A 14,146-nucleotide genomic window follows, 5' to 3' on the forward strand; every position below is an offset into this window, starting at 1 on the left:
AAATTATAGTTGTATTTAGAGAAGGATACAAATATTTGTAAAGATACCCTAAAAACTGCCTATGGCTTTATGCGGCATCGGGGTCACCAATTAGGTAGTCAATCAATGTTATGTGTAAATTACCGAAATACCACGAAAGACGTAAAATCTTACGTCTTTGAATATAGTCAGGCGGCTTGAAAAGTTACTCTTATTGCCAGTAATAGTTCCCCGAAAATATAACATTAGAAGTTGTTCCAAAAATATTCACGGAGTACAAATTCGCTAGTTATTTTTCAGTCACCATTTATGCATGTAAAATGCACTTTTGGGAAGCACTTAAGTATTATTTATCATTAGCTTTCATTGAAATACTTTCTCCATTCTGAATGTATACGCCCAAAAGAAACCTCCAACACTAATTACATACTACAGAAGCGCTCTTTCCAGTAGTCCAGGGCCTCGACAAACATTTCTGAAGTTCCATAGTCCCTGGGTTTTGCTCATTGGAAAAGTTGCTTCGCCTTAAAACAATAACTGCAGCTGCTGCTGCTGCTGCTGCCTCATCTCTCGTGTAGAACTTTTACTGTCTGCTGCCTGCCACACAGCCATATAGCCCCCATCCTTCCTGCTGACTCTTCCACCTGTCGTGCGGTGGCAACAATTCCCTTTTTTATGCTCCTCTTTCCAGAGAATTGTAGCACACGTTAGTTTGGGGAATTGCAAATAAATATTTCAACTGCAGTTGCAGATTATTTTAGTGCTTGTCCGAAACTCCTGAAAGTCGCAACAATCCACGGGAAAATGGTTGCAGCAACAGAAGCAAACAAAGAGCCAGAAAACTGCTGAGACAAGGCGCCGGAGCAGCAGTAGCAGCAGTAGCAGCAGGAGCAGGTCCTTCCGCAGGATAGTTTCAGCTTAGATTTCTCCAGGGAACTATGATAAAGTGCAGGCCCCATAATGAAGAGAAAGGAGGAAACTTTTTGTGTGTGTTTGTTTTGGGGCGAAGGTTTTTATTCTCCTTCTTTTCGCTCTGTTTATTCTCTGCCTCACAAAAATATTTCAATTTGTTCGATTCACTCGACGACTCACTTTCTATTCAGATGAGTGTTCCTCAAGTAAATGCCGGCAAGGACTTCCTGGATGCGCCTGCGACGTTTATCCTGCATGAGCATGGAGAACAGAAGCTTGGGGTTCAGGCCACGATTGTTCTGACGATCCAAGACATCGATTTCGTCCACGCTGAGTACATCGCCATCCAGCTGATCCGCTGACCCAGCTGGACGCTCATTCTCAAAAGCAGCGTCCTCCACATTCCCCTCCTCGGCAGCATCGACCACCTCAGAGTCGTCTTCGAAGAGACTTCCATCAACCAGATCGTTGAAGCTCAGACCCTGCAAAAGATCACCAATCGAGGGGACAAAGGCGCTCCTCCGGGCACTCGTGCTGTTGGAGCTGTTGGCGGAGCTGGGCAGATAGATGCCCTGCATGTTGTTCGGGTTGACAATCAAGAAGGTGGGTCCCCCACTTCCACTGCCCAGATACTCCATTCCGGGGAACTGTGGCTGCGGTGGACGAGTCTGTGGTGGTGGTGGATAGTATGGATAAAATGGATAATGGGGATGATGATGGTGTCTGTCCGACTCCGAATTCGATGAAGGTTGCTGCACAATGATGATGGGTTGCTGCTGCCTGTGGCTCTCCTGGTTGTTGTCGCCACGTCGTAGATTCCACAGAAGTCGTGGCATAATCTTTTCAAGGGCTTAAGGGAGCAGAAAGAAGTTCAGAATAGGCTTCTCCATAATGTCTTCATAGATACCTTACCATTGTCCCTTCGATTCTTCGACCCAGAGCCATGTTCAGCTGCACTCAAAGCCACAAGGGCTGCAAATACTACAAAAATGCGTACAATTCTCATGGTTCTCTTCGTTGTTAGCTTCAGCGATTGACTGTGCCTCAAACCTTAGATTCTGGTGACTTTTATAGCAGTAAACCCATCTTCAATCCCTTCTTGTGGCACGCGTCGCAAGGCCTCACGTGTTTTAATTTCACAGTTGATCTGTTTAACTGTATATTTTTTATTCGTACGAGCGCAGATATATCGCCTCGTAAATCAATTTCCAATTCGCAGCATTGTTTCGCCGCCTTTCGCCTTTTTATGGCACTCGTTAAATCTCACTCTTTGACCAACTTTATGTCTGTTCTCTGTCCAGTGCTCTTTCAAGATCGATTTAGCAATAAGTAATTACAGATTGCTCACAGATACACAGCCCCTAGCCACAGGTCTAGCGTGTGCTCTAATGTCTTTAGTTTATGGCGCAGATACTTTATTTATGATCTGTGTACACAGGTTCTGCAGATCGGATAATTTGCAGTACATTAACCCCGCCCCAGCGTGGTTTTATTCAAGTTTAGAGAAAGGTGTGGGCTCCGACCTGGTTAAGTTTTTGACTTGAAGATTGTTTTTAGAGACCTTTTCTTAGTTTAAGATTAAAGATGCTTGCGACGACTTTTACATAAGAGTTGTAATGGCTAAAACCCACAAAATGATGAAACTATATGATCAATCTTCAGCTCCATATTTTCTGTAATAAGCTTCCAAATAGATTCTGTATGAAAACATAAAGTTTTTCGATAATTTCAAGCTCCAAAATGTCTGTCTACAAGTCTGTCCACACTTTCGCCCTTCGTGGCCCTGAATGTACCCGAAATAAAACACATTTCCTGCCAAGTAAATATGTAAGCCCCCCAAAGGCTGTTACCAGGAAACTAAAATATAAAATTGGCAGAAAACAGAGCAAACAATATCGAAATGTTATGTATCCGTTACAATCGAATCGAATCGTATCGAATTGAAAGTAAAAGTCCAGCCACTCAGCCACTCAGCCACTTTCTTTCATATCCTTGTGCAATCAGAAACCAAAGACAACAAAAGTCCTCTCCACACACTCGAGAGGTAAATATTATTAAAAAACCGAAGCACGTAGGCGAAACACAAAGTACAAATCGCACTCAATCAAAATCACCTCAAGCAGCATCCATCCACAGAACACTCTCCATGCCACACACACATTCTGAAGAGAGAAACTAGATCCAGAGAGCTGAAATCCCGCATTACATGAGCTGGAACGGGGCAGAGCTGAGCCATAAGTAACAAATAAATAAGAGAGAGGGAGCAGATAGGAACCAAAGGCAAAGGCAACAGCAATGGCAAATAGCAACAGGAAGACGACATACCAAAAATTCAACACACAGAAAACTGTCATGTACGAGGATTTAACAGATTTAAATTCTATTTGGCACAAGGGGCGGGCAGGAGGGCAGCAGCAATGGAGGAGTGAGCCTTCCAATAGAGGCAGGAGCTTGCTGCTGAGAAGTTCCGCTCCTCCAGTTTAGGGGGTCATGGGTTGAGCAATGGAGATAAGGGTCGGCTAGTACTGCGAACGGTAAGGGTCTACAAGGGAGTGGGATTTTGTAAGGGGCTGCCTGAGCTATGTTGGTCTCTTTTTTTAATATTATTTTCCTTTTTTTGGTGACCAGCCTGCACGCCTTTAGCACGCTTTTCGAAAGCTGTCATCCAATATTGACCAAGGGGCCTGTGCGGAAGAGCGAGGTTTTCATTCTTTTGTCTTAATACCGTCTGCCTCGTTCATATATTCGGGAATATGCAGGGAACGCTAGGTTTCTAGAGGTGCTCTCAATATGAAGGGAGAGTGAAAGGTATTTGTATGGTTTTTTAATATTAAGGAGTTTAAAAGTAAGGAAAAGTGAGCAAAGAATTCATAAAATAATAAATGCAAAATTAAGGCTTTCCAAATTCCAGAATATTTTTTAAAAATAAATCAAATATAAAATGGGAATATTAATGAATTAGAGGAAAGAATTTTTTAATAAATAATAAAAGATAATACAAGAGGAAAATAAAAAAAACATACTACAATTCATAAATAATTATACATTATAGGATGCAAAAGCCCAAAAACCATTCTTAAAAATCAGAAAACAGTTTTAAAATAAAAATTTCTCAAATATCGGAAAAAATGAACCTAAAAATCATCACGTCATAATCGAATTATTCGATTCTTTTATTACTTTCCTGTCTAACCTGTTTTTCTTGGCAAACCGCGTTATAAATTCCAGAGAATCCTCTACCACTTTCGAGAACTTAGCCCACACATCGTGTCATAGCTTTACTCTCTTCATACAAATCCTCAATACTACCCTGCCCCTCCCCATTCTAATCAGTGTTTCAGAGTCTCTGTGTGATGTCCGAAGTAACAGTTTCGCTCCACCCCAAGTCTACACGTCGCCATATGCACATGTCCGGCCACTTAGCCTACATTAGGACACTACTGCCATGGACGTGGTGCCATTTTCTGTCTCTCTCTCTCTGTGTGTATGTGTGTATGTGTGTGTGCAAACATCGTATCTATCGATTGCCATGACAATCCAATTCGTTATGCTTAAAACTACGGGTCTATCTGTCCACCTGCGCTCCAAAGAGATACAGAGCTTCAGTGGCTCCAAACCAGAGTCCAGCGAGGCAGAGGAAGAGCAGGCAGGCACTCCCGGGGGAGGAGCAGTAGGCATGGCTCTGCCAGAGATTCAGGTGAAGAGGTGGTGCAGATTTGTGTTCCCTTTTTTGAGGAGATATAAATGAAAAATCAGCAACATACGGCACAGCACCTGCACAGGTCTTTGGCCTCAATTTGCATTCGGTTCCACAGCTTTTTTACCTAAATTGGCAGTTAGGACAGACAGGACAGACGGGACATACAGGCCGACCGGCCTTCAGTTCATTCAATGCATATTCCTCTCCCTCTCTTCTCTCTCTCTCTCTGTGGCACATTGAAGAGTTTGCCTGTTTTTGTGTGATTTGAATGGTTGGAAGAACTCTCGGCCAGAGTCCACCCAGGGACCAAGGCTTAATTAAAGTTGTTGTGGCTTTCGGGCCAGCCCAATAGTGTGCACCATCCCCCGATTCATCCCCGTTGCAGTATCCAGAGGAATGTGTTAATCTTCCGAATGCGCCAATGCCAGTAGATGCAGGCAGAGCGACTGAACGATGTTCAAAATGTGCCTAGTCTCCATCTGTTGAGTCTCAAGCGGCGCTACGCCTCACTGACGTCATGATGGGGGGCCATGCAACCATTTGATGGGTTAACTGGGGCAAATCAAGTGGGGCTAAGAGATTGTGGGCCATTATACGGTTAACGAATGATGAGCTGAATCCTAGAGGGTTTTTTTTTTGCCTTTAAAAAAGTGCACAAAAATGCCAAGAAGGAAAAATGTTTAATAAAAAAAGGCTGAGAAAGGCTTAAAGTATTCAATGACAAATGGTAGAATAATAATAGAAATTAATGAAATAATAGTAATTAATAATAATAATAATGCAGAAATTGATAACTGAAATCGATAAATAATAATATTTCCCTACCAATTCCAAATATTGAGTTCAAAGGCAGGAAACTTTCTCTGGTCATGTAGCAACTGTTAATAAATCCTTAACGTAAAGCGTTCCTTTAATCTACTTAAAATATTACAATGTATTGTAGTATTAAATGAATTAACATTAATTAACTAAAGAAAACTAATTAATACCTAGCATATTAATTGTATGAGTTTCTCCGATCTCGGATTACCTTGACCCTTTCTTTGCCTACTTTATTCGTATTCCTTTCTCCACTTATATCTCTCTACGCGTTCCCTTTATCACTTGAATACTTTACTCCATGCACCATTTAACGCCCCATTAACGATCTCATATATTCTCAACATTCCTTTAAATTCAAAGGTGTCTTCTCATTTGCAGGTATGCCTTAATCCCTTCCTAGGATACATTGTGGACTGGCCCCTGGTGGCCGCACATGCACAGTCGGTACGTCCATCATTATCATTTAAAATTCCCCAAACTCTGGGAGCGGCACATTTGGGGCGCTGGCTTCTGGCATCTTGACATTTGCCGCTTCCTTTGCTGCTTTTGGGGGCTCCTAATTCCCGTTGCTATTCCTTCCCCTACCAACATCCTGCTGCCATCTTCTACTTCCTTCTCAGCTCCCTCATCGCAAAAAGGCATTGCCAGCCATTTCCTGCGCTGCTGATGCTGCCGCTGCCATTCCTCTCGTGTGTGTCGCGCTGCCATTTCGCATCCGCTGCTGGACAGCAGCCCTCACAGTTAGCTCACTGAGCGAAAACCATACAAATTGTTCATAATTTCTTATTCGTAATCCAACTGCGCTTTCTCTCAGTGTAAACTCAGATCAAGCTAAGGGGCTGGCCAGGGAGGAGCACTCTCCATTGCCACTCAGCAGCACAAATTTTCGGCAGCATGCTTTTCCGGTTTGCCAACGCAGCAGCAGCAGAATCAGGAGCCGACTCCTTATCCTTGCCACAGTGCCTGTCACTGGCCCTAGGAGTCCCCACCTCCGTTCCCCCGTCCAGCCATCTCTCACTCTAGTTCAATAAGGATTTCCGTTTCAATTCGTGCGCCGCCTCCTACGCCACACTCTCCCTCTCTCTCTCTCTCTCTCTCTCTGTTGGTCTTGTCCATTTTCATTTATCGAATTTTTCACTTTGACGACCTTTAGGCCTCGAGGCTCAACTTTTTACACTTTTAGCAGCAATTTCCTTAGTCCCTGCCCTGCCCCTGCCCCTGCCCTTCCTCACACCCTCTTCAAGATTGTATTATTTATTTATTTCTACTTTTGATACCCTCGAAATGATTGCCAGAAATAATTGGGGTCGTCAAGGGCTTTGCTCATAGAAAAGAAATAACCGTGGAAATGGAGGAAAACTTGCAAGAAGAATCTGAAGAGTCCACAAATGGGTTTTTTATTCTTAAAATATGAGTTAAGAAAGGATTTTTATCGCAGCAAACTTCCTCGGGTCATTGCTGTAATCTTGAGAAACCCCATGGCCCGAGGATGTTGTCTGTGATGGAAATCAGTTACAGCGATAAACGCTCATCCGAAAGTGACGCTCATCAGTGAATAAAATGTGTGTGTTCTCCCAGCATGATCTACCATGCCCGATCTCTTGAAAAATCAGAAAAGGACCAAAGAATTTTCCTGGTTAAAATAACAGACATTTCGTCTATAAAAATATAAGTTAAATCTATTCCCATAAAATCGTGAAATCCTTAACCCAGGGTCTCAGCACCTCGATACCTTACTATTTTCTTGTTTTTTTTTTGTGTTTTTTTTTGCTGATTTCATGCGTTTGCTGTTGCTTTTTGTGCTTGATTTGGTTTCCAATTTTCAATGTGTCACTTTATGAACACGACCATTAATCAAAAAAAAAAAAACAAAAAGAAACGAAAAGGCAGCGAGGCAGTGGCGAAGGCTATGCTATAAGAAAAGCCGTAAGGAAAAGTCCAACGAGTAAGAAAAGCCAACAAAAAAAAGTAAGAGAGTATGGCGAGCGGGAGAGGGGAGAGAGTGAGAGGAAATTATTGCTTAAATAAGCGTGTTTTCCCGGGTAATGGACGCACAGACGTACAGACGGTCGGACGGCTGTGAAATGAACCGACCACAAAAATTGCCTGAGCTGGCATTTCTGTTACTCTCCCGTTCTTCTCCCCTATCCCCCCCTCTGTCTCTCTGGCTTTCTTTTGGCTTTCCTCTTATTGATTTTTTTTTCATGCACCATTTGCGCTCGCGCGCTCTGTCGACATTGTTTTGCATGCCACGCCTCAACGCCTACTTGTGGCAGATGATTATTCGTTTTTTGGTTTGTCTTTTATGGAAAGTTTCATAATTTATTATGCGCGACGGTCAAAGATCGTGTGGAAACGGACAACATTTAAGTGCCACAAATCACGTTTTGAGGGGAGGGAATTGTAGGTTTGGGGACTTGAGATAATGGAATTTATTTTAATTCATTTACAGGTGTTAATTTTCCAGTAAAAAAATACACGATCTACACATTTTGTTCTTTGAATTTGCAACATTTTTTCATTATTAGGTTAAACATTTCCATCCCCTCACTCAATATTTTGCCATCAATTTGTCAATGATCCTCCCAAAAACACGCGCCACTGAAAATACTGAAATTACAGAGACATTGCGTTCAACAAGTCGTTTGTGGCAGCAAGTGTGGCATGAAATTTAAATCAAGTCTTCTATGTCGCATGCACGGAGGAAGGGGAGGCCCCAGTCAAGAGAAAGACATTGCAATTTTCGTCTCGTTTTATTTTCACGAGTGTCAAGTGTCAACACCAAAATGATTAGATAGGCGTGTTACCATAACAACAACAGCACAAGCAACTGCCGCACCGAGTTGGGGCGTGTCCGTGTCCCCCCAAAAGAAGAAAACCCATTAAATGGCAGAGACAAACGTAAAGACAATCGTGGGGGGAGACGAGCGTTGGGTGTGGGGACTGTCAACGCCAGCTTTTTGGCTGTACAAAAATGTTTTGCCACCTTCGTCTGCGTCTTGGATTCAAGCTGTATCTCTGAGATACTACAGCTCCCACTCACCATCTCTCCCACTCTCTATTCTCCCACTCTGTGCCTCCCTCCCCTTGGTTTTGGTCTCTGCCTGCGAATGAAACTCCATTTAGCATTCAAGTTTATGGTGCAGTTCTTTGATTTCAAAATATTATGACGACCAGTCGGTCGGTCGGTTTAGAAGTTACGAACCGCACGAGAGAATTCATTCTCATTCATGCTGGGAGTCGAAAAATACCTTTAGATGCAGTTCAGTGCATTGGGATACACTGTGAGACGGGATACTGCAACTATAACAAGAAGTTGGTACAGAATGGAACAATTTTTGAGGCTATAAAAATCTAAGAAAAATCCAGCTAAAAGTCTTTCAATGATGTTACAGACCATTCTGCATACTCGAATAAAGGAAACTTTTATGGAAAATATACCTGCAAGAGCATCTAAAGCTTGCATTCTCACTGTACCTAGATCTAGTCTAGCCATAAGGAAGAGTGGAGAGGGAACCCTCCTTCATGTCTTCATCATTCATATTTATGCATTTTTATTTTAGTTTCAACTGGCACTTGGCCTTTTCTTTTCCTTTCCTTTCCATGGGAAGCACAACTAGACAGACAAACAGCCAGACAGAGGAGCTCCACCTACTCCACAGGGCAGGAAGAGTTTTCCACCATGGACATGTGTTTTTCTTTTTTTCTGTTGCTGGTGCGTGCCCCTTCTCTGTGTGGGCGTGTGTGCGAGGAGGAGGTGCGTCTCGTTCCTCCTTCTTTGGGTCATTTTGACAGCTCTTCGAAGCTCATCCGCTGCGCAGCGCATTTGCCTTTTACGACTGTTAGGGCCAAAGGTTTTTTGTGTGCCTTTTACGACTCTTGCGCAGGTCTCTTGCAGAGCATGGAAAATCGTTGCGTTGCGGATGTGATCGCTGGCCAGAGATGGGAATTTTATCTCAAAAAGGGGGTAAAGGTCATAGAGGAAAGTTTTGGTGTGTGAAATTGGTAAAAGTGTCTGAAGGGCAGACTTAAAGTGAAAGAAAATTGTAATTCAATGTACTTAGAGATGTTTTCAACTGCAGAAAATGAAAATATTAAATATTGGTTTTGGATTTTCCGTGCCACAAAAATTACATGAAGCATCGCTAAAAAGTTCACTGCCTTTCGCTTGCTGCCTTTTGCAAAAATATTCCATAATTTAGAGCACAAACCGACGCGTGCTGGCCAGGGCCACGAATGGAGTTGCCCTTGGCCTTCGTTTGCCACTTGCCGACAGTAGCTACCTCCTCTGGCCCCTCCATTCCCACTCTCGCATTCTATTCAATGTCGGAGCATAAATTTTCCACCCATCCAATGGCTGTGAACAAAAAAAAAACATAATAAACTTTTATTCTTTTTGCACTTTTTACTGACTGCTGCTCGGCGTAGCGACCGCATAACAATAGAAAACCCATTTTTTTGTAGACTTATGCTTAATATTATTTTTTTTGCAACACGAAAAAACACTTTATCATAGAAATTCTACTGCGGCTGACGACAAGAGGCTGAACGTGGTAGGTAGTGACGTGGAGGAGGACCAAGCAAAAAACAAATGCCCAAAATACAAATTGAAAGAAGTTTAAGAGTTGAAGTACAACGAATTTGAAATGCTCTTTGCTCGAGCTTTAAGCTGTATGTTGCCTGTGCTGCAACTGAAAATCAACGTATATCAATGATCTATAAATGTGTTTTAATCGCCTTTTATTGGAGGCAAAATCTGTTGGAGTTTTCCTTGGCTGCATCTAAATTTCCACGCAAATCCGAAGGCAATCTACCATGTCTACCATTCCACTGTCCATAAACATTTCATGGTCAATGCCGGCAGGATGCAAGGTGCAGAAGGGGTACAACGACACGTCGAAAAGTGCAAAGTGTTGTATTTGCAAATTTTTGTGCACAAAGCGCGTGCGTGTCTGTATGTTTTGTCATTCTCCTTTTACTTTGTTTTAGTTAATTGCATGCAGGAAAAAACCAACTCCAGTGGTCGCTGGGGTCCCAAAAAAACACAGAAATAATCGTCACATGCAATGCCAATGCCAACGGTATATTTTTCACGCCTTCAAGTCTCGGTCGTCTCTGTGCTTCCTGCATTTCCGCTTTTTGTTTTTTGTTGGTTCGTATGTTCTGCTGTTGTTGCTGTTGTGTGGGTCTTCTGTTTTGTTTTTATTCCCTTACTTTTTGTCTAAGGTTAAGGTTGCGCTGCCGCCTGCCGCCTGCCCAGACATTGAAATTAAATGCGCAGAAATTACGCTGCAATTATGCGGCGTCGCAGCGGAGACGTGAAAGAATTATGGCTCTGGGAATATTCTCGTTTTCCAAAGCGAAAGTTGGCGGGTCCCTCTGTTACTGCGCCTGCCTCCACTTCTCTTCTGCTCTGCAGTCTGCATTATATTTTATGACCATGTAAATGGCGTGGCGAAGCGAAGCTCCCAGGACTTGGCTTTTTTGCGACTATATTTCTATGTTTTCTCTCTCTCTCTCTCTCTCGGTCTGCCTCTGTGCAGGGGGTTCTTTGGCAGAGAATGAGAAAATTGCAGTTGATGATTAGGCACGAAATGTGTGGATAGACTAGGAGAGATGTTTAAGTGAAGCTAAAAAGTCTACGGGGGATTTGTAAGTGGACTTTAAAGGGTAATATTGGATGAAGGATTTCGTTTCGTCAGAACAATGGATACAAATGTTTGGATATACGGGATAAAATTCAGGAAGAATGGGATCTGAGATGACAACAAATCTCAAATAGTATTCAAGTTACAATCAACAATATTTAAATAGAATTCTGGCGCAGCGAACTTTCCAACAGAAAGACTTTTTTTCCGAAAAATTAGTGCGACGGTTTTATTTTATATGAAGGAAATCTGATGGAGAATTCGACAGGAAAATAGTCCATTTGCTTCAGGAAATATAACCTTCGAATACGAAGTCCCTCCAGAAAGAAGATCACAAGAATACAGAATAATTGTTTTGGTTCCAAGAAGCTGCAGCATGTATAGCCCCAATAGATGACCCTCATTAGAGGAAATAAAATACCTGCAGCAATCTTCCGCCAATGTCAACAGCAGCAACAGCCAGATGCCTCCTTTTCTGCATCATCTGCCCTCATCTGTATCTGTACCCAGTCCATTGATAACAAGGAGTTTGCGGGGGAAACCATTAACACCCGCAAACAATAACCGAAGCTGGAAATTAATTGAAGCCAGTGCCACAGACGCAGACGCACCCGCACCCGCAGACGAGAGAAGCAGGAGTGGACCACAAGTCGTCTGCCACACACCAGACAAAGGCATAGCTGCAGCTACGACGACGACGACGACGACGACGCTGTGGCATGTCATTCATTTGGTTTTCTATGCCGCAACGGTTCCCCCCACTCAGCAACACTCCGCCATGTGCCCCACTCATCCTCTAGCCTCTCGTTACAGCCAGGCACCGTTTTGTTCGTATTATTTTCGCACTCAACCAAACTCAAAAAAAAATTCCCTACTGCCGACTCTTGTTGCATGTTGCCACTGCTGTGTGGTTGTTGCTGTTGCTGCCACCAACTGAGTCACTAAAAAGTTGCATTTTATTTGCTCTTCAAGACCCAGCGCCAAAAATTATTACAGACTCTCTCTCTCTCTCTCTCTCCCACTCTCTCGCTAGACAGGGAGTGTGTTAACCGCTTTATGCTACAGAAAAGGGGAATGATGATTTTGCAAATGCCTCAAAAAAAGAGTTTCTTAATGGGAACATATCAAATTCTACATCTTCTTCCATTTTACACCTCGAATGAACGAAACGATGATCAGAAAATAATTGTTGGACAAATTATTAGATTCAGCGATTTTATCTTTGATGTTATAACTTCAAATGGCATTAAATAATATTCAAATTTATATCCATACATGAACCTACCTACACTCCAGGGTATCCTAAAACATCAACCCCTCCTGGTCCAAGCCTTTCCTTCGTGCTTTTTATTTCTTATTTTACTTTTGCCATTTCATTTGGGGCTTTCTTCTTTTTTATTTTCAACGTTGCTGTTGCTGCTGGCATTTAATTGCCACATGCAACACATGTTGCCAACGCCAACGCCGCTCTGGCGGCAGCAGCAGCAAAAAGGACAGCTTGGAAAAATTAATAGAAAAATACTTTTTAAACCATTTTTTAATTTCGGCTTTGTGGGCGTTTTTGGACAACAGAAGTGACAGGACAGGAGAGGAAGAGGAGAGTGAAAAAGCAACAGAGAAAGAGAGAGAGAGAGAGAGAGAGAGAGAGAGAGAGATGGCGCAATCTTCTTTTTGCTGCAATTTTGGTATTAAATTTCATGGTAATTGTGGTTAATGTTATGGATATTTTATGTGGGAAAGAGAAGTACTTGCCCGTTCCACCGAGAGATAGAGAAATGGGGAAGAGCAAAGGAGAGATGAAGGGCAGTGGAAAGAAGAGTGAATAAAATGTTGGATGATGCCAATTTATTTGTTAAATATAATGAAAAAAGTGGGCGGAGTACGAGCGAGAGATACTTTTCAAAAAAAATTAATTTTGTTGGCAGCACGTTGTGGTTGGAGTTGAATGAGTTATAAATGGTTTGTGAATGGCTTATGAATGGGTTTATAAATCCTTGGCAAATTACAATATAATCACACACAAATGGACTTTTATTCGCTTCAGCATCCACTTGAAAAACTCTTTTATGGTGGAATGAATCGAGTGAATCAATAAATTTGCAAGATTGTAATTTTTATCAGCCATGAATCGAGCCATCAAACGCTTTTGCATATGAATCGAATCGATTAGGCCATTGAGGCCGCCCTCTTTCCAACTTTGCCCCGTCACAATCCCCTCGCACATTTCACTTACAAGTTCAGGTCCCTGACGGAGAATGGGTGCGCTTTTCACGCAACTGTTTTTCCATTGCTTTCGTCACATACAAAATTTGCATTCTGTCTGGCGGTGGAGGCGTCACCGGCACCGGCAACGGCAACGGCAACGGCTACCGGATAAAAAGTAAAATGTTCTCACCAGACCCCATAGGCCATAGACACAGGAACAGAAACAGAAACAGACAGACACAGACATAGACACCGACTGTGGCTTCATTTCCATTTCCATCTGCAAATGCAACTGCAACTCCGGACAGCCAGACTCCCCACCAGCTGCTCTTGCCTTATTGCAACTCCGTTGCACTGCTGTGGTATAAAAAGGAGGCCCAACCATAAGGCCCATAAAAACTATGCGCGACTACTACGAGAGTACTTCTATTTCTGCACTGGGAAAAAATAGGAAGGGCCTTTGATATTGGGAGAACATTTTGAAGAGCTCAAAATATTCTGATGGTATTAAGAAAATAATAAATAATAATCAAAATCAACTAAAAATCTACATTTATTGGGAAAATGTGTTCAAAAATTATATTAAAAGTGGAAAAATACATTTAGGGAGCTTCCTTCTGTCTTTTCAACTACAAAAATCTTCAAATCCATTTAAAAGCTTTTTTTTTTTAACCGCAGTGCATCCACTGCCATTCTGACTCCTCTCTCTCTCTCTCTCTTCAGTGCATTCAAGTGTTTTCCAGTGTGCGGATTGTTGTTGCTACACAAATTTGAATGCCTTTTATTTTTGGCGACTTTTGCCGACGACAACAACAGCAACATTTATAATAGTGACAACAACAACTACAGAGGGAAACTCTAGGGGTAAAATGCGGCACAT

General features: G+C 42.4%; 2 protein-coding genes across 2 annotated transcripts in view; one reads left to right on the forward strand and one right to left on the reverse strand.

The window, feature by feature from the left end:
* LOC117588066 (discoidin domain-containing receptor 2) overlaps window positions 1-14,146 on the forward strand; it is a 139,597-nt gene that overhangs the window by 17,548 nt on the left and 107,903 nt on the right. The gene's annotated exons all lie outside the window — the stretch shown is intronic.
* LOC117588073 lies at window positions 1,058-1,914 on the reverse strand. The gene is made up of 2 exons (XM_034279138.1): window positions 1,804-1,914; window positions 1,058-1,741 (listed from the first exon to the last, which is right to left on the reverse strand). The coding sequence occupies exons 1-2, from the start codon at window positions 1,895-1,897 to the stop codon at window positions 1,068-1,070; spliced, it is 768 nt and encodes a 255-aa protein (XP_034135029.1). The 5' UTR covers window positions 1,898-1,914; the 3' UTR covers window positions 1,058-1,067.

Source organism: Drosophila guanche, unplaced genomic scaffold (assembly GCF_900245975.1).
Source record: "Drosophila guanche unplaced genomic scaffold, DGUA_6, whole genome shotgun sequence".
In the NCBI taxonomy this organism is placed as follows: domain Eukaryota; kingdom Metazoa; phylum Arthropoda; class Insecta; order Diptera; family Drosophilidae; genus Drosophila; species Drosophila guanche.

What these genes read in the sequence shown, in the direction of transcription:
- LOC117588073 (XM_034279138.1), bottom strand. Translation starts at nt 1,897, where the DNA reads ATGAGAATTGTACGCATTTTTGTAGTATTTGCAGCCCTTGTGGCTTTG. An exon ending in GAAGAATCGAAGGGACAATG is followed by an intron (nt 1,742 to 1,803) that starts GTAAGGTATCTA and finishes TGCTCCCTTAAG; the next exon opens with CCCTTGAAAAGATTATGCCA.